Genomic DNA, 20,783 nt, shown 5'->3' with positions numbered 1-20,783 from the left:
ATGAATCCAGGAGTGGAAACTTTAGGAAAAAGTACCAAAGATGTTATATGAAACTGCTGCAGTTGGCAGGCTATTAGTTTGCTTGTCCTATGATCAGTGTTGTGCACAAGGGTGCTTGATTCCAGTATGCCATCTATTTATTTCCATGTGTTTGATACAACTACCTATGTGACTTTGATACAGAGAAAACATTGAAACTGTAGTTGATTAGGCTTTTTCAAGTTTCTTTTAACAAATTTGCATTCATATCATGATAGCCAATATTTATTGATACAGAAAGTAGGTGCCTGAACTAAGAACAGTTCACTTCATTCCACTTAAAACAGTTTTTGGCAAACTGTATCTGATACTTTTGGCCAAATACATTACAAGGTTTAATAGAATTTTTAATCTACTGTAATAATTTATTAGCGTCTAAATTAACGAGTAATACTTTTCTGATAGTAACTGCTGCCAACTGTACTGAACTAATTAGAAAGAAAAAAAAAAAGAATCTGAAATTTAGTCATGGCTTTTAATGGTCAGGTTTCAGTTAGCGTAATTCTGCAGAGTGTGTTTATTCAACTCTTGGTCCATAAAGTCTTATTTGACTTACAAAACAATCCAAGACAAATGTTTCTCTGTATGTTTTTGCAACTCTGGAGGGCAAAAATTTTAAACTTGATTTTATTCAATCTCTCTATAAAACCCCAGTATTTATAAATAAAAGACCATTTTTATTTCCATTCTATTTTCCTAGCCCATATTTTCCAAATGCTTAAAGCCCATCTGGTTACCAAAGTATTGCCATCAATATTTTTCATCCTGCTCTCAATGGGCACAATCCATCTCCCGTTGAAGCCGGAGGCTAGATGTCTGTTGAAGCAGAACCGTACACAGAGGACATAATGTAGTAGCTTTAGTGTTCACCTCTGTATTTCCTTTATTCTTCTAGTCCAATTTTCCCTCCACTGGATTAAAAAAGCATGAGGGCTTTTCTGATTTAGGCAGGCTGATCTTGGCTCAAAGGGGTCAAATCCATATAAAGCCATATAGCAGTGGCACAGTCCACCTAGAGCTGGACACAACAGTTTGAGAATTAAATTGTAGTGATGGGACAGCACAAAATGTTCACCGTGCCCTCGGGAATGTGAGCTGGAGTGGTTTTCCGCTTATTTCAGTGGGTGATGGAATAAATCCCAGAAGAGGAGCAGTTGGCAGAATAATGAACTGCCTTTGGACATCTTGAAACCTTTTTCTTTACTTTATTGCTTGAATCAACATACAAAGTATTTGTTGCCACAGTAATGCTATTTTTCCTAATATTTAGGCCCTATCCACACATTCTTTCTACACCAGCAGCTCAAACAATGTCTGCCTATGCCGGACAAACCCAGTATTCAGGAATGCAGCAACCAGCGGTCTATACAGCCTACTCCCAGCCAGGACAGCCGTACAGCTTACCCACTTACGGTATTTGACTTCTTATTACTTCACCTTACGTAGAAGTAAGAGCAATGCTGACGTGAATGCTTTTTGCTTTCTTCTTTATCTTCCCAACCGTAAGAAAATATTTTAAAGAATCAGTTGAACATTAATTTCTTATACAGATTTGGGTGTAATGTTGCCAGGCATCAAGACGGAAAGTGGGCTCTCGCAGACCCAATCACCACTGCAGAGCGGGTGCCTCAGTTACAGCCCAGGGTTTTCCACCCCACAACCAGGCCAAACACCCTACTCTTATCAGATGCCAGGTGAGTAGTCACCACTGTCAGGTCTCCTCCCATCCCGCTGCTGCTGACAGCCCCCTCTTCCCTCATATTTTTGACATATTTTCCATTCATTTTTGTGAATGTCATTGACAGCTACTTTCACCTCTGAAATTTAAAGCTAGGTGGTTTTTTCCCAGTACTGATATGCATTTACGTATTCATTTTTGTTATCTATTAATTTAGATCTGGTCATGCAATGCAGTCCCTATTTGCACCTTCATTTTTTATGGGGTGAAATCACATGGCAGGACTGGAAGCATTTGTTGTGTTTATTAGCGTACACAAGTCACTTTTCCTTGTTTCTATGTCTCTGAGTATGACTTCATTTGATACTTGTTTCTCTTTGGATTAACATAATTTGTTGGAATTTCTCCTTAATTCATATTTATTCTTCCATTTACTATGCAATTATTAATTCACTTATTACCCTTTGATAATTGATAACCTGTTTTATTTGGATAATTTTTAAGCTTCTTATACATCAGTTAATCTTTTAAATATTACAAATTACAATATGAATCATCTGACATGTCGGAAACAAGGACATGCCTCATTACAGATCAATTAAAAACACCTGGAACATTAAAATATTCTTTGAAAAGTTTTTTGTTTCATAAATGAATATGCACTAAAGTGTTAGCACTTAGAAATTAAAGCGAAAGAGAAAAACAATAGCTTCCTTGCATGGTGTGAAGAGGATTGTATGCCTCTACGCGTGAAAGTAACATTTCATTTCTTTTAAAGTTTCATTGCAATGTTTTATTGTTTAAACAGAAAATAAAAGCTGTTTGTTCTTCTGATTCATCTGTATTTTAACATGGAATATTGTATTTAGAATTTTATTTTGATTCACAAGCAAGTTCTCACCATTAATTGTATTTTTTAATTTTAGGTTCTAGTTTTACACCATCATCCACTATTTATGCAAACAATTCTGTTTCAAATTCTACAAATTTCAGTAGTTCACAACAGGTATGAATATTAACATTTTTGTTTGTCAATTACAAAAGGATTTATATAACTTAAATGATAGCATGTTACTTTAATTTTGATCTGTTATGTTGAATTAGACTCACTGTGGTTCAATGCTATTTCCTGTGGAAAGCGACCAAAATCCCAGTGGAAGCCTAGTTGCATCTTTTGGCACTTAAATACTTCAGCAACCTCCCTGTAGTCTTTTAGTAAATATCCTTAAATTAAAAAAAGATCTAAACTAAACCCCCAAAGCTCTTGCAAAAGTCATATGATTGCACACTTAGAAATACTTAATGGAAAAATCACTTGTTACTCTACTTAATTAAGTACTCTGCTGCATTTGCTCTTTTAGGATTATCCATCATACACTGCTTTTGGCCAAAATCAATATGCACAGTATTACTCAGCATCAACATATGGTGCATATATGACCTCAAACAACACAGCTGATGGCACTTCATCATCATCAACCTACCAGTTACAGGACTCTCTCCCTGGCCTGACTAGTCAACCAGGTACAGATCTACATTCAGGTGAAAACAATTTTTGTATTTTATTCTGTACTTGTATAAAGACAAGATTTCCATATCCACCTTGTTTGAATATTGACATTTTAAGCTCATGCCTTTCAGAAAACTTTATCATGCAAAACAGCCAAAATAAGCTAATTTTTTGTTTTAGGTAGGAAACCTGTCTAGTTTGTTTGTTAGTTAAATAAAGCTCTTTGCAGACTGAGATGGTTGTCTGTGGAAGGATTGAGCCTGAAAAAAGTTACAACAGGCTGGTAGGGATCTGTTAGTACCAAAAATAACTGTATGGTAACAAACCTTTAGTAAATTTTGAAATAAAAATTCAATGAGCTCTCCTGTTACTCACAGTGGAACATTTCTGTATCCACCTACATGTTCTGAAGGATTGCTGTAAAGAATTTAAAACAAGATACTGTTGTTCATGTAAGCAAGAGTACATGGGCTTTCTTCAAATGTATACAAGCCATGCTTGCTAATTCACAAATTTGGGTAACTAAGAATAGAGCAATCGGTTACTAGCACAAGTATCTTTAGAAAAATAACATTGAAGTAGTTGCAGTTGCAAAAAGAAAGTTCTCAGGAGACATCAGGAGGCTCAATTTGCCTGCCCGACTCTGCCCCCTTGTGCACATCCGCTACAACACAGCAGTTTGTTAGGCACTTGTATTTCTAGGGCACTGCTGCTGGGTAATGGCAGCTCTTCATTTTTGCTCATTATCATTATAACCCAGTTCACAGTCATTTACCTGCTCCATTCTATGTGTTCTACAAACACAAATGTTAATATGGATTTCTTTTTTTTTTTTCATGCTAGATTTCTAAGTTCCTGAACATCTCACCAATTTGTTTTCCCTCATTTAATACAAATAGGACCAAAGTAAAGAAAAGTTAATTATGCATAGTATAGTGCAGAGCTCTGAAGATCTTGGTGGGGTAGTTTAGGAATTCACAGCCACAGTCAGACGAGCGTGGTATCCTTACTGGGTGACCAGAGCCTGCTTTTTCATGCTCACTTTACTATATTGTTTCTATTATATAGGAAGTTCTTAAAGATCTAGCTCAGTATTATGTCATATATTCATAACTTAAGTAGCCTATGAAGGCTCTGTGTAGCACCTATGGGAGAGGTTATCAATTGCCAGCCACCTGACTCAGTACTTTTAGAGCAACCTCTTCCAGGGACACTGGCTTCACTCGTGCAGCATGGGTAGTGTCTGCCTTACCAACAGACTGTGAACATTTCTACAAAGACTAAAAACAAAATAAACAAATTGGGTTTTGGATTAGGCTCTGAATAGTGGGGAGATGTGCTTTAATCACAAAATCAACTCATTGCATAAATCTTCCTAATTCTCATCCTAACAACTGCACCATCTCACTGAAAAGTATAGTATAGTAGAAAAAAGTATAGTAGAAAAACTAATGTATTATAATAATGAACTTGTGCAAAGGAATAATATAAAATAAAGGGTAATACTCTGTAGAAAAGTATAAGCAAGGCCTCATGCGTGTGTTTGTGGTATGGTACAGAATGGATATGGGGAGATAGAGACACATTCCCGTGGGTTTTGAAGAAAGTGTAAAATGTTATTCAGTAGTCTCAGAATGCAAATTTAGGAAGAAAAAGCTAAGAGGTAACATGAAATCAAGAGAAATTTCAACAGCTGCAGGACATCCATAACAGACACAAATCATATATCAAGTATTTTTAAAGGAGTGTGAAGAGTACTCACAAGTGATGTTTTGATAACTGCGCGTCTTGTGTACTTTTCCCTGTGCCTTTGTTATTCCTCTGTATTCTTATTTGAGAAAATCAGACAGTGTTTCCCATATTGTCTCTCCCTTGTGTATCTGTGTTTTCTAGAAACTCTGTATAAATTTGTCATGTATTACAAACTCCCTTAGTATTGAATAGCATTGGCAAAGAAAAGGAATCTAACATAGCTTGAACAGGTTGAAAAAATATTGAAGGCTTCACATCTATGAAATAGTAAGGATTTTTCTTGTTTGTGGATTGTTTAAGCATATGAACTTGTTGTCCTGTTAAGTAGGTTGTGTATCTGAACTTACAAATCTGCCCACACGCTCCTTATTTCTGTGAAGTGTTACACTGATCATACAACCCTCTGCTGAGAGTGAAACACCCACTTTGCAAATAGACGACATGCCTGTGCCCTTCTGTGTCACTGTAAAAATAAATTTCCATCAGTGAGGTGCAATGTCTTGGAGATCACTTCAGATACAGTAGATCGTACTGCAAAGCTTCAGCACTCACCATGTTCACTTGCTGTCTAACAGGCCTTTATTGCTCAGTCCTTAAGACTTACTCCAACTAAAACCTAAAATTAAACACAGCAAGCCAATTCACTCTTCTGCCATCTCTGCTAGCTATTAATTCAAATAACTAATCAAAGCCTCTAGTACTCTCCACACATACAGGATTTCTTGTTTTCATAATAAAGCCCCATCAGATCAAGAGTTAATATCAGTTACAGTTTTATTTATTGACTGAGTAAAGAATATGAGATGAAAATTGAAATAGACTTTACTCTTTCTGCTACTCATAACAAGCAATAACACATTACAAGCCAGGAAAAAAAAAGGCTTTTAATGTTGAAGCCATCTTCTGGCTGCTCTGTCTGGTAAGAATATGTAACAAAAGTCAATCCATAAGGAGAGTATGAAGGGACTCAGAAGTTTATCCATCCCAGATAGGTGTAAGGCTCAGCTCCTTAACCTTCCCATGGACTTCTCTTCTGAGCTTGTATTGTGCCTGCCCGATATTAAGATTTTTCAAAATGCACTCATTACCACAGAGTATCTGTGAGACAAATAGTATCTCCAAGGGCACTTCGTATCAAATTGGGGTAAGTCAGATGAATCCTGAGATGAGGTCTCAGGAGATGAGTACATTTGAGTACCTTTGATGAGTACATGAGTACATTTAATCTAGGGCAGATAAAATTCTAGCAGAGGAAATAGGCCTGGCTAAAAGCTTCGTGTTTAGGCACCTCACGTTCATACGTCCAGAGTTAGGTGAGGTGAATCACTCGTAGGATATTGGCTCCAGTTCAGTTACTGGGATGCAGCAGAGCTTGGTCTCTCTTAATTTGGCACCCACAATGAAGTCACCCTTTGCAGCTTCTCCAGGAGAGGGCATTATGTCTACATGCAGACTGTGCCCACATCTCTTTTCTCCTACTTAAGTGGTACCAACTGTCTTTCAACAGGGAGGAGGGGATATTCACATCAAACTAGAGGTGGGAAGCAATGTTCTGGGTATGAAAGACTACCTCCATTTGTAATGGTGGTGCTGTAACTCCCTGTCCTCTAACTGGAGCTGCTGCAAGGTCTCCTCAGCTTGGAAGGTTTCATGCTGGACATGAACCAGTGTATGAGTATGTGTATGAACATCTGTGATAAAGTAGTCGTTCCATGTTCTGTTTTTAACATTTTCCTCTTGCTTTATTGGATCTCTGATGCTGCTTATAGTTCCAGTGGAAGGAGGCTATGAAGTATATTTATTAGGCATGTGTTGAATATTGGAAAAGCTAAAAAATGTCAAGCGTTGCAATAAAAATTTCTGTCTAATATGAGCTGCAGTAGGAACTCTTCATAAGGGGAATGTTTTCAGTACTCTTTGGTACTAGAATTTCTCACATTCTTTTATGTTACATGGCTGAATTTTTAATAAGTTTTCCTTTTATCAGGATTGACCTCATTTCTAAAGCAAATGGAGGATAAGAAAATGCAGTTGCTCCTTTAGCCTGCTGTTGGTAAAACGCAAATCAAGCAATTAAGCCTACAGTTGTTCAAAAAAACATGCACTACTGACTTCTGCAGTTCTAAAATAGATTCATACCTTGCGTTCAAGTAAGAGACAGCTGCTCATTCTGATTTAGAGATTAGCGTAATGAAATAAAGTTGGCTTTAAATATCTAGAACTTACAAGGTACAGTGATTAGTTACAGTACTGATTAATGGATAATTATGCAATCATGTGCAGTGTTGACCCAAGCAGAAGCCTGGGGCAACTGGTAATGGCTAATGCTAAATGAAAATTGAAGTTATTTACTTCAGTTTTTGGATACTTTCAGAGAAGATTTAGAACAGGGCTTTTTTTTTATTTTATTTTATTTTTGGTAGATTAGAGTAAACACAGTCATTGAGAACAGATGTTTTAATACATTACTGTAGAAATGAGTCTTGATTTTGTTGTAAAATGTTGAAATGTTATAAATATGAATACTTTTGTGGTAAGAATGTAAACATTCATCTTCACTTATTTAATTTTTGCCTTTTCATTTCTGGGGTTTTGTTTTGGGACATTTTTTCCACTCTGTCAGAAAAATCTAGAGAATTATATTTTTGTACAGCACTCTCGCACACTCAGAACTTCTTTTGAGGCCAGTGTAGTTTTTTGCTGCCTGAGGATTCTGGTTATGAAACATCTTTTTGTACATTTGTACATTTACTGAAGTATATTTTGCTGTTCTTCTTATGGGGAAAGAACTAAGATAATGTGACCTTATTGATCGTTCCACTGCCTGCAGTGTCCTTACTGACATCAACACCGTGCTGGGAATAGAAATGATTAGTCAACAAGAACTCGCTCTCTCCGTTCTGTAGGGACAAGTGAAAACACCATAGGAACATTATTCATTAGTTATTGTTATTGCTGCTTAATTTTCCTGCCATTTCTTGGCAAATAAGAGTTTTAGCTGAAAGAGAAACTACTATAGAATGCATATGATCCTTACCCAACTCAGGACAGACCTATCTAAAATGGTATCTGGCATAAATTCTCAACTGCAGTTTTGAAAATCTCTTCTGAGCTGCTGCCTGAAAGTTTGGCTCTGTTCTGCACAAGCAGGGAAGCACATGGGTTTTGTGACACAGAAGTAGTCATCACCTAGTTTGAGAAAAAAGTAGTAGTATCTTCTTCCAGGTGATAGCAGAATAATTTAATTACTTTCCCAGGAAGTGAGAGAGACAGATTTGATTTCCTCCTGTTTCATGGAGGTTTCATCACCCTCCCCCTGGGGGTACAGGGATGTGGATTCTGGGTCATGAACATATGTCTTTATACTTCATATATATCAATCATTCAGGCAAATAAACAAGTGTACCCCGGAGAAGGCAGTGGAACCTAGATATGTCCTTCTTCAGGTAAATGTCCTAACCAATATGCTCAGGAACTAACTTTCTTCTTATTCTCCCCTTTCCTTGACTCTTGAATTCTTTCCTCACAATGTCTAGAGTTCCCATTCAGGAATGTGGCATTTTGGGTTTAAATCTTATTCTTCCAAGAAATACAGCAGTATTTTTCCAGTCAAGATATATAAATATATCTCCCGGTGTATTTATTTTAATAATGTTCTGTATGTGATTCACTGTAAGGTATAAATAAATGATGGAAGACATTAAGAATTTAACAGTTGTGTTACATTATGCACAGACTCTTAATTGAGACTGCAGTCTATTTTTAGTTCTTAGAGCCTGCTAGACCAGAATTGTTTCTTCTTTGTTGTGGAGGGAGAATGAGGTGAAATACTCAGGGAAGATCACAGAAACATTCAATCATTCATGTTGGAAGGGACCTCTGTGGGTCTTTTGGTCCAACCTGCTTGTGGACAAGCCAACTTAGATCAAGTTGCTCAGGGCTGTGTCCAATGGAGTTTTGAGTATCTCCAAGGATGGGGAATGCACAGCCTCTGGGCACCTGTCCCAGGGCCTGACCACTCTCACAGTGAAGGATTTTTTCCTTGTATCTAACAGGAATATCCCTTGCTGTGATTTCTGTCTGTTTTGTCTTGTCCTTTCTCTGCATACCTCTGTGAAGAGTCAGTCAGCCTTTCCTCCTATATGCTCAGCCCCTTAACTGTCTTGGTGGCCCTCACCTGGACTGACTCCAGTTTGTCAATATCTCCCTTCTACTTGGGGACCCAAAACTAGACAGTTTTCCAGACATGGTCTTGCAAGTTCAGAATGGAGCAAAAAAAAAATCACTCTCCTTGATCTGCTGGCCACTTAGTGATGCTCTTTAGTAAAAATGAAAAATGTTCAGATTCCAGCTCAAAATCAGATGCATCATAGATGATTCTTGGGAAACGTTTGTACCAAGTGTTAATTTATTCTGCAGACATGCCATCATGAGCACTTTTAACAATTATTACCAATGTGGCCCAGAAACACACAATTACATGAAGCACAAAGGACTCCCTTGAATCAAACTCTGTAGTAGATGTCAGATCAAAGCTGTACCCTTTCCTTCTTTAATGAAGAAAAATCAAATCGTTAATAGGATAGATGACGAAGGAGGATTTATGGCATTTAGCACTCAGGAACCTAGCCAAACTGCAGTTTTAAAGGGGCACTGAAGGTACTGTGTTATGAAGAAAAGGATATTTTCCATTTACTGAGCTGTGGCATAGAAGTACTTTGTAAAGGGAGGTTCCTTGCCATCCTTCCTGGAGATACCTTCTTCATTCTGTCTGTCTTACATAGCTACTGGTTTGTGATCGTCTCTAAAGCCCTCTATTACCAGCAGAGGCAAAGTAGATTAAATGAGTAAGTCAGGGATAGGCCTGAGTGTTAAGAGCAACTATGCCATGCCAGGTTAAAGGTCCTTCCAGCACATCTTCTCTCTGACAGCAGACAATAGCTGATATTTAGAGAAAGATGATCAGAATACAAGTACGACTTCACCCTCTTTCTAGTAGTAACTGGAATATTGCATTTAATATTATGACTTTCCTCTGCTAATTTATGGGCGGAGGTAAGGTGAAAAAAAAAAGTGAACTCTACTAAAGAGCAGGTGACATGGGAGGAGGAGATGAAGCAGGAAGCTGACTGGCTGTTCTGGTGCATGGACAAGTGCCAAAGGGTGTTCTGGTAAAAGTAACGCAGGGCTCAGAAATAAGTCTAGCTGAACTCGAAACATGGGAAATGAACTATTTTAACTAGAAGGCACTTCGTGTTTTGAGAAGTCATTAGTGTGACTTCTAAAATACATCTTCCTTGGATATATCAATATTTTGCATGGGCTCATGTGTATTTGTATATATGTCTGCACATGCATATGCGTCATTTTAATCTTTCTCTTATTCTGCTAAGGTTTATAATTTCTCCTTGGTAAAGTCAAAAGTGTATGTGGCATCTGCAGATTCCATCTGCATAAGACAAACCACATTATCACTCATTTTATACAACTTTTTTAGGTGCATCTTGTGGTTGAGTTTGCATACAGACCTGTCTAGCTTTGAGAAAAAAAAAGTTTATTATTTAAAAATCCAGCACTAATTTTGCCATGAATGGTTGACTTTACAGGGGAGTTTGACACAGTGCAGAGCCCCTCCACGCCAATCAAAGATCTTGATGAGAGAACATGTAGGAGTTCTGGGTCAAAGTCTCGGGGTAGAGGGCGGAAGAATAATCCATCACCCCCTCCGGACAGTGACTTGGAGGTATGCCTGTGGTAATTGATGAGTGGTAATGTGGAGGTTTCTTCTGATGCAAAGGAAATTCTGAAAACTACAGCTGTGGAAATAGCTTAAAGCATTTTAGAAAACATCATGGACTCAGTCTCACTAACTGAATACAACAGATATTAGTTTCTGTTTTAACATACATGTACAATGACACATTACTCTTCTGTATGACAAAGTTAGGCAGAAAAGTAAATGTGATTCAGCCTTGCACTTTTTAGCTCTAAGATTGTGTGTCTTTCAGTTTCTCATGCAATAAAACCACAAAATTGTGAGACTTCTGTATTCAACACTGTCACATTTTCTTTTGTTTTTTTGAATTGGAAATCTCAAATGTATTGCTCAGCTTAATTACATGTATTTATGAATGTAGTGTAAATATGCAGGGTCATCTGACCATAGACTTTCAGATATTTAGGCACAGGTTTGTCCTTGAGCTTGTAAGTAATGTCAGTGGATTTCAGTGAGGCAGCTTACATCAGTGAAGTTATGGCTGTACTTAAGTATTTGCAAGATCAGTGCTTTAGTGAAGAAATATATCTGCCTAATATATGGGGTGACGATTTAAAACATAAGTGACCTCTTAGCAACGGAGTAATTGTAGTCTTATTACTCCTGTGTTAGCAGTGTGCTGCCTTACAGTGACAGGAGGAGGAGGAGGAGGAGGAGGAGGAGAAGGAGGAGGAGGAGGAGGAGGAGGAGGAGGAGGAGGAAGCGGAGTGCCTGTGTGTGTGAAACACTCCAGCTCTGGCATCAGGGGAGCGTGCTGCCCACCGGGGCCATGTGTTCCCTGCTGCCACCAGACCGGCTGCAGCGCTAGGCACTCAATGTAAATGCCATTGCTTTTATACAGAAACTGTTACACATTTTTTGCTTTTCAAAGGATTTAACTTTTCAAAGGATTTAACTTTTCCAGTGAAAAGACTCTAACTTTTTACTTTTTCATTTTCCTGTTTCTTTTATAGTTTACCATTGAAAATGAACCCCTTATCAGTATAAGGAGTTTCTTTCTTTTTTCAGTTAGAATAATCCATTTTATCCTACAATATTATTTAAATTCTGTATTACATTATATGTGGCATATAGCACTTTTACCCAAGACTTAATTTTAGCTATGCAGGCGAAACAAAGAAGAACCTTGAATCACTGAGACTTGCAGAGAAGTATCTGAGAGTACTGTTTATCCTTAAGTGAAGTTAACAATTATGTTTGACACCCATCACATTTCTGAAATCTGTGTTACACAGCTGTTTTGTAAAGCTTTTTAGGGGACAAATAAGAAATAGTTGAAGAGTTCAAAAGTTACTCTCCTTCTGACTTTTTACTATGCGTGATACACTGTTCTTGCTGATTTTCAGAGAAAACCTGCTTGGTTTAGCTAGTAGTTAAACTTTAGGACTGAGATGACTTTTAGCCCTCTGGGTGGGATGGTGGTGGGACTTTGATGTTATTTGTTTAATAATACTGTCCCCACTTCTTTTTTCAGCGTGTATTTGTTTGGGATTTGGATGAAACAATCATAGTTTTTCACTCGCTGCTCACAGGATCCTATGCACAGAAGTATGGCAAGGTATGTGAGCCATGAATTCTGCGTCGATTCGCTGTATCAGAGCGATCTGGCCTGTACATGTACATGTTTTTCACCTTCCATGTTCATCATGGCTTAGGTGAAGGTAGAGGGAAAGTGTACAGTAGATACCATTTTCAGAGGATTACTGTGAAAATGTCAAGGAGAGAAATGAGACACAGACCCTAAGCACAATACAGGAGGCAGGGCTGAAGCAGATTCTGCAAGTGAGGAACAAGGATGAGTTGGAAGAGATGTTGCAGGGAGATAGTAGAGGTAATGGGCAAACGGAAATAACTGACTATGTGGATGCGTAGAGGAAGAAATAAGAAATAAACTGGAGCAATGGCTGAATTTATGGGGAAATTGATGAATCAGAATGAGCAAGTAAGAGACAGACCTGCTTCAATGCCAGCAGCAGATGTTATTCTTTGGCTCTCTATCTTTTCCACTGAATCTTTGGTTCCCTTGGCTGGCTCTGGGGTGAGTAATGCCAGGGAGTGAATCCCTTTCCCAAGCAGACAGTTGTACTCATCCTCTCCCCTCCGATGAGATCCAAAAGCAGTTCCGGTCAGAGAGCAGCGAGCAGGAGAGCAGAAGGGAGAGTGAGGGAGGCAGGGAGAGGCAGTCGGAGCCTGCAGGAGCGGGAGCTCCCCTGCTGAGCCAGCAGCGAGCCCCGCGGGACTGGTGGTGGGAGCCCAGGGAACGGTGCTTGGGCAAGGGCAGAAGGGACTGGTGGGAGAACCAGTGTGTAGCAGCAGGAGCGGACTGCTGGGAGGGGTAGAGCTAAAGGCCTGGATAAAACAAAAAATTAGGGCAAATGTATGGAAGGGAACAAAATGGACAGGGAGAATATCGGTATGTACATAACGTGGATGTAGGTTCTCTAGGTGTTGTGCCATTCAAGTGTAATTAATACAAAGGTATTTATTTTTAGGAACATAACCATGTCCATACTACGTCAGACAAAGGGCTTGCTTAGCATAAGTTTCCTGCCTCTTTAGTCCAGCCAGAATCAGATTCTCAAGAAAAGGATGTGAGAAACAGTACATTAGAGAAATGCTTTCCAAGCACACCTCCCCAGCCAGTGGGTTCAAAATGTCCAAAGCTAGATCTGTGAATTATAACCACAGATGGGCCAGTCTTCTGTGTTTTGAGACAGCTGTTTGTGGTTTTTAAAAGAGAAAGCTAATAGGAAAACTCACAGGCCCAGACAAAAATCTGAATTTTTGGAATGCTGAGATAAGGGTAGTTATTCATGTCTTGTAAAAAACAGCCTTGCTTGATTTGCAGCTTCACAGTGCCAAATCAATGCACATTTCAGTACTCTGTCAAAAATTCCTCTTCTGCTCTTTTTCAAACACTGTACAACAGTGACTGTCAGAACCATTTCTAACTTACAGTTATCAAAACAGGAGAGAAATCTAGCTGAACATGAACATTTATATCACTTTTGAGTGTAGCCCATAGACTGCCACAAAACTTGCTGAATTGCCCCGGTGATGTAGTCCTTCCTTTCATCCTTTTTTTGATTGTGCCCTTAGGATATTTACATCTCATGCACCATCTCACATAATGTATGAGTAAAGTCTAAGTCAACTTTAATACAAAGTTTTAAAAATCAGAGCACATTTTGTAGCTCACAAACATCTGTGAATAACTTTGAAAACTGTCTTAGAGACAGCAAAAGAAATGTAATTCCTCTTGGATTCTCACTTTGTTATGAGTAGGGATATTTGAAAAAATCCCAGTACCACTGTTCTTTAAGAGCACATCTGCTGCAATAATTGACTCTCCATACCGAGTCCTTAGAAACAGTAATGGCATATTAACAGCCAGTACTACTGACAGCAGATAAAGTTGGCTTGTATAAACTAAGAGTATCTCAAGGGCAAGTGAAATTAATGTAGTTACACTGCTGAGATCAGCATCAGTAAACAAATGTCATGAACAACCATGAAGCAAAAAGAGAGGAAATCTTATGTAAAATCCTTTTTCTTTTGTACTGATAGGTGGCATCCATACAAGTCGGGAAATGTGTTCCTTTCCAGAGACTGTAAAATAAAAGTAGTAGACTTTTTCCTTCCTGCAGTGACTACCTTTGCCATATTTATAGAGAACTCGTTGGGAAGGTAATGAGTAATTGCCAGTGAAACTCAAATATATACATTGCTGACTGCAAGGCAGCTAGAGCAGTAGGAAAGGGAATACAGGGAGAAGTTATCATGAGTAGTTTTTAACTTCTGCATGTCATTGAAGTGTTGCCTGAACTTAAGATGGGATGTATCTGAGCCTAAGTGCCTAACAGGTTAGGCATGGGAAAAGGGAAAGATAGCACAGCTGGACCTCAGTTACTCTCTCGTGCATGACCCGTTTAGCGGATGTGGCCCTTATCTTTTCGGACTATGATTTCTATCTGTAAACAAGGCCTTAATGCAGACTGAAGTCTAGATTGTTAGGAGGATTGGCTTGCTATGAGAGTAAATAGTCCATGAATTGTGAGGTTCTCAGTGGAAGTCTTGTGAGCACACAGGTCTTTCAAAAGTGTTCAGAGAGCTGTTTTTCTGGGAAAGGTGGTATAAAATTGTCACTTCACAATGAAAAAAATTTCAGGGTAGTGTAAAATAATGGTGATACTAAATTATTTAATTGTGCTGATTTGCTATCTGATTTTAAAAAATAAAGGCGTGTAATGTTACACAGATGCTCAGCTGTGCATACTGTGTTCTTCCATATGTATTTTTTCATATTCACACACCAGAAGGACGAGATGTCATCCAAAGGGACCTGGACAAGCTGGAGAGGTGGGCCTGTGTGAACCTCATGAGGTTCAACAAGGCCAAGTGCAAGGTCCTGCACCTGGGAGGGGGCAACCCCCGGTATCAGTACAGGTTGGGGGATGAAGGGATTGAGAGCAGCCCTGCGGAGAAGGACCTGGGGGTACTGGTCGATGAAAACGATGGACATGAGCTGGCAATGTGTGCTTGCAGCCCAGAAAGCCAAGCGTATCCTGGGCTGCATCAAAAGCAGCGTGGCCAGCAGGTCGAGGGAGGTGATTCTGCCCCTCTGCTCTGCTCTGGTGAGACCTCACCTGGAGCACTGCGTCCAGCTCTGTGGCCCTCAGCACAGGAAGGACATGGACCTGTTGAAGCGGGTCCAGAGGAGGGACACAAAAATGATCCGAGGGCTGGAGCACATCTCCTACGAGGCCAGGCTGAGAGAGTTGGGGTTGTTCAGCCTGGAGAAGAGAAGGCTGAGGGGAGACCTTATTGCGACCTTCCAGTACTTAAAGGGGGCCTACAGGAAAGATGGGGAGAATCTTCTTAATAAGGCCTGTTGTGACAGGACAAGGAATAATGGATTTAAACTAAAGAAGAATAGATTCAGACTGGATATAAGGAAAAAATTTTTTACAATGTGGGTGGTGAAGCACGGGAACAGGTTGACCAGAGAGGTGGTGGAGGCCCCATCCCTGGCAACATTCAAGGTCAGGTTGGACGGGGCTTTGAGCACCCTGATCCAGTTAAAGCTGTCCCTGCTCACTGCAGGGGGGTTGGGCTAGATGGTCTCTAAAGGTCCCTTCCAACCCAAAGCATTCTATGATTCTATGATTCTATTTTTTGAACCCATTTTGTATAACATAATGAGGTTACTCCTAAAAAAGAAACAAACAAACAAAAAAAATTCACAGGAAAAGCAGAGTTTTCCCCTTCCCCATATTCAAATATTCTGAGATTAGTGAGTCTTTAATGTGAACATTGGTTTAAAGGAAGGCATCTTATACCAAGTGTGCTCACTTCGTACTTTCAAGGGGTGAGATACTGGGTTTAGAGCTAGTGTGAATATACAGACAGGCAAGGATATTCACCTTCAGTTCTTTCCCATCTACTCCTTGACATGTGAACTTTCATCCCCCTTTCCCACTAGCTCTTTACCCTATTTCTTGCCGTAACCGGGCAAAACCAAAACATTCAGAAATTAGTCTTTTAACCTCTCTGCTCTGCTGCAGTTCAGGCTGTGCAGGAAATGCAGTGAGGGGAGGTGCAGCATGTGGAGGTGGCCATCACGCTGTTATGGCCAGGTGGAGGGACCAATGTATGTGTGCAGGAGCACTTGAGAGCCGCAGTGGTGCCAGGAGGCAAACAGTCTCTCTTTCAAAAGATTTCTACAGTTTAACAAGCAGTTGAAGTAGAAGAGAAAAAGGAAAGGCAAACCAAGCATCCTTGAGGAGAGACATGCAATGGGGGCATTCACTGGTGGAGGTTTTGTGGGAAGGCCTGGATCCAGTAGTCAAGTTTCAGGTCATGTATTTGTCAAGAGAACATCAGATTTCTGACTTATGCCTGAGGATGAGGATTTCTGAAGTTGAGAATGGACACTCTCCTTGGTATATACTTGTCCGGCACTTTGGATGGTGTGATATTAATTTGATTTCAGAATTAAATAGCGCTGTTATGATAAAGATGTTAAAAACAAAACTAGTGATGAAGTGGAAGATTTAGCTTACTGGATGCAGCTGTAAGCATCGCATTTAAAACACAGGGCACATTGCTCCTTCTTATCTAGGCACCGGTAGATTATAGGTGTAAACTCCACTAAAGTGGGAGAGATTTGGCCAGAGGTTGGTCAATGCATCACTTTGATATTTAAAATATAAAACTTATCCAGAGGAATATACTATGGCTTGTTGTTTTTTACCTGTGGGTGTTTCTGTCTGACTTTTGGTGTAGTGGTTACTTTATTGGGCTGGTCAGAGCTAACAAAAAAAGAGAATAAAAACCACACTGTACCTCTGTTAGGTTTCAGGGAAACCGTGCTACTTCCCAGCAGTAAGAGTACCTCTCATTGTTCAGCTCATTTGCTCATCTGCTTCGTACTTCATAGAACTAGTACATTTCTATTTTTAATTATTTACTGCAGTAGCAAATTATGAACATTGGCATTTGAGCTGTTATATTGTGACTTGTGTGGCTGATGATGGTTTTTGCAGCTGAGCACCAGTTGACAGATACAGTTTTCTACAATGCTGAGCTCTTAAGTGAGGATTTGTTGATGTGACAGGACATGTGTTAGGAGATGTCATCATCTGTTAAAGTTTATGAGGTACATTCTTATTCCCTGTGAACAGTGTGTATTCTTTGTCCCATTACATTCCAGTTATTCTTGCAGATTTAAGGCTGATTAAGCTGGAGTTTTGTCTGCCTCCGGGCATTTATATTTCATTCATTTCTCCCAGGTCAATCCAGAGGGCAAGGATGCCCAGATAAATGCTGTGACTCAAGGTGCAACTGGTTAAAAAAGAATGAAAGTCCCTTGTGACCTTAGAAGGGGAAGAATGTGATTTCCAAGTGCAAAAATCAAAACAAATCCACACTCAATGATCACATTTGGACATTTTTTGGTAGCATTGCCAATGACCAAAAGTTGTCAGGGAGGCCACATTAACCTTGTACACTTCTCTGGGAAAGGCTCAGAAGCTTTTTATTGCTCACTCTCTGCTAGTCCAGTCATTAAACAGAAAAACTTTGTCACCGTTAGCACCCATGATGACATTCCCAAGTGCACTCATAAATATGCTTTTGTCTGCCTGTATTAATAGTGTATCTCTCATGATCTCCAGTTGTCCTCTCCATTCACTCCCTCATTTTCTGAGACCTCTGAGTCCATTTTTCTACTGCCTTGTAGAGAGCGTGGAACAGAAACTCCCTATGGAGTACATGAGTTTTCCTTCATCAGCCACGAGATATGGTTATTAAGAAGAGATGTATTCTCTTCTTATATCACCACCCACATGAAGCTCTCCTGGGAACAAGTGCTCCTATGAGAGAGTGAGGGCTGAACTTAAATCTAAGATTCCTACATAATGTAGGGAAGTGTCTTTAAGCTAAAAATATTGGTACTTAAGCATTTCCACTTTTTCCAGAGGTCGATTTTGTTATAAGTCCATTCAGGACGGCCACTGATTGAAAATCTATTCTCACAATATTATTCATATATTTTGCTTGTTTTCTGCCTTATTTTTAAGGCTTCATGCATACAAATTCCTGTCACAATGAATCTACCTGGCAGTCTATTTATCTGTTTGTTTTCTGAGATTTTATAAAAAAGTGTTCAGTGTGTTTATATTATTTTTCCATGAAATTAAGTGATTTTGAACATCTTGTGCTGAAACCTGACCTTCCAAGAGGGAGGTTAAATAGTTTTTTTCCACTAATGGACACTGAGCTTTTGGGGCTTTATTCCAGTCACTTTTCTCTTGGTCAAAACATTTAAGTATTGGTCCTCCCAGGATATTTTTACCTAGTCTCCCAGGAGGCATTCTGGTGGATAGACCAGTCTAGTACAGAAGTCCACAGACAGACAGTCTGGCTCCAGTTTAGTGCCTTCATACTAACATAACTAAAGTCATTTGTATTTTGGTATACAGAAGTGCTGTAGCTGGTCTTGACTCTTTTGCACGCTAATGATATCTGGCTAAAATCATGCCTCTGAGGGCCAAAGAGTTGTGCTGCTTTATTCTGCAAATTACCTGGGGAAAACTTCCAGATTTTTTTTTTTTTTATTATTGATTCTTCTTTTGTGTATGCTTGTGCAGAGTAGCACAAAATACCATTCTGGCAGAAATTCAGTCTGCCTTTTATTCAGTTTCTCAATTTGCTGTGCTCAAATCTGTAGCAGCTGCACATGTTTCTTGCTTTCTTTTCAACACTCAGTTTTTTGTGCCACTTGAGCCAGCCTGCAACTTCTGCTTCAAGTTGAAAGACAGTAAAATGATGATTGGGATGTTCCTCCACATTGCACAAACATTATAAAACCACAAGACCCTGACAAATCTGCTTTCTCTGTCTATTTTTGTATGTGAAGGAATGAACTTAACATGGCAAGAGCTGGAATGTGATGTCTAATTCTTGTTAAACAGTTGCAGTGCCAGTTTTGGCCAATTTATTAAAGGAAGAATTGTTCATGTCTTGAGAATTCAATTCCAGTGACTCTTCTTAACAGAAGTTGTTATGGGGAGATCCCAGACTGATTTCATGCTAAGCTGAAATGAATTCTTTTTGTTTTATTTTATTTTACATATAGTACCTAGCAATATCCTACACATGCCTTTGTCAAAACAGGAACATAGGAAATCTCATTTTAACAGTAATAAAGTCAGGCATAGTTGGTTACAAAAATATGACTAATAAGAAAATCATAAAAGCTTTGTCACATTTATGTCTTTCAACTATACTAGGCAAGGCAGGAAATTGTGATACGTAGTTGGTAGTTTCTGTAAAAATAAATTGGATTATAATGGAATATGTTATAGCAAATTTCCGCATTTAAGTCTGCTTTCTACTCAGGAAGGAGAAAAAAGAGGCTGAGAATCAAAAGTCTGAGATTGCAGTCTTGGAAGCATTCCAATGAATAACTTAACTCACATAAATAATAATGAGTTACCACCTGTGCATAAAGTTATACACGTGCTTTAGTGTTCGTAGGATTGAGTTAAAGAAGCATATTGCAAATACTCTTTATTATATTGTATCTAGGAAGAAAAATTTATAATTTACTGTGCACAGAAAAAAAACACTAGAGAAAGGAGAGAGAAACACATGTTTATATGTGATGACATTTTGATAAAAGCATTATGGCTTGATGAGGAATCTCATGAGTCCAGAGTATTTTGATTTGTGTTCTAAGTATCTTACATGAGTTTTTGCAAATCTGTTAACGTGTGTTCCTTAATCATCCCCCTGCGTAACTGACCTTCACACTTGCTGCTGCCTTCAGCCATGTGACTTTCGGATTCAGTGAACATGACTGCAGAAGACATAGGGGATGAAGTTATGTTACTAAGCACTGCATTTGGTTTTTACTTCTGAAAGGTAGTCTAGACCAGGTCAAGGGTCAACATAAAAATATTTCCTTTCACTGCCAGAGAATTGGGTCTATCTTTGGATCATTACAATTTCTTGTACACTATTCTTCCCTTCAAGTCTGACTTTTTCATGAGCAAGGGTCAAAATATGTCTATGTTTCAGATTTTACCGTTAGTTTTTAAGTGCTTGGGGGCAGAAGCCATCTTTTATTCTGTCGTTGCGAAGCCCTGGGGTAGCAGACGTCTGATCCTGATTGGGATGCCTTTGATCCTAATACTAACAAATGATCATGTGAGGTTTTGCATGATTTTGTTGCCAGATGCTGGTAAACTTTTAGACTTTTAATCTCAAGGTATTTAAGAAAGGATTTCTGAAAACTTGATAATGTCAATCAGAGTTTAAATGATGTAATACAGATTTTTTTTCTTATTTTAATGTGAAGAGGACCACATCTATTTTAAAAGTCCATTGCAGTACATTAAGTATAAAAAAGTTAACTGAACCCCACAAGCTCAGGCAGATGATTAAGACAATGATAAAACTAGTTACCAGGTGTCAGCTAAGCATCAGGAGCAGTCCATGCGCATTCTTATTCTAAAACAAATGTA

The 20,783-nt window shown here is 39.0% G+C and overlaps 1 protein-coding gene across 4 annotated transcripts in view; it reads left to right on the top strand.

The window, feature by feature from the left end:
- EYA4 (EYA transcriptional coactivator and phosphatase 4) overlaps positions 1–20,783 on the top strand; it is a 50,718-nt gene that overhangs the window by 13,321 nt on the left and 16,614 nt on the right. The window contains exons 4-10 of one of the 4 annotated variants that reach the window (XM_009489768.1): positions 281–283; positions 1,310–1,452; positions 1,590–1,733; positions 2,644–2,723; positions 3,079–3,259; positions 10,586–10,722; positions 12,230–12,313. In XM_009489768.1, the coding sequence (XP_009488043.1) occupies positions 281–283; positions 1,310–1,452; positions 1,590–1,733; positions 2,644–2,723; positions 3,079–3,259; positions 10,586–10,722; positions 12,230–12,313 (772 nt within the window). The remainder of the gene's footprint in view (positions 1–280; positions 284–1,309; positions 1,453–1,589; positions 1,734–2,643; positions 2,724–3,078; positions 3,260–10,585; positions 10,723–12,229; positions 12,314–20,783) is intronic. The other 3 variants (XM_075706675.1, XM_009489783.1, XM_075706674.1) reach the window with 3 other exon arrangements.

The sequence above is a fragment of the Pelecanus crispus genome, chromosome 3, assembly GCF_030463565.1.
Source record: "Pelecanus crispus isolate bPelCri1 chromosome 3, bPelCri1.pri, whole genome shotgun sequence".
In the NCBI taxonomy this organism is placed as follows: domain Eukaryota; kingdom Metazoa; phylum Chordata; class Aves; order Pelecaniformes; family Pelecanidae; genus Pelecanus; species Pelecanus crispus.
The sequence above is the reverse complement of the archived record's forward strand: the minus strand, read 5'-3'. Positions and strand labels throughout refer to the sequence as shown.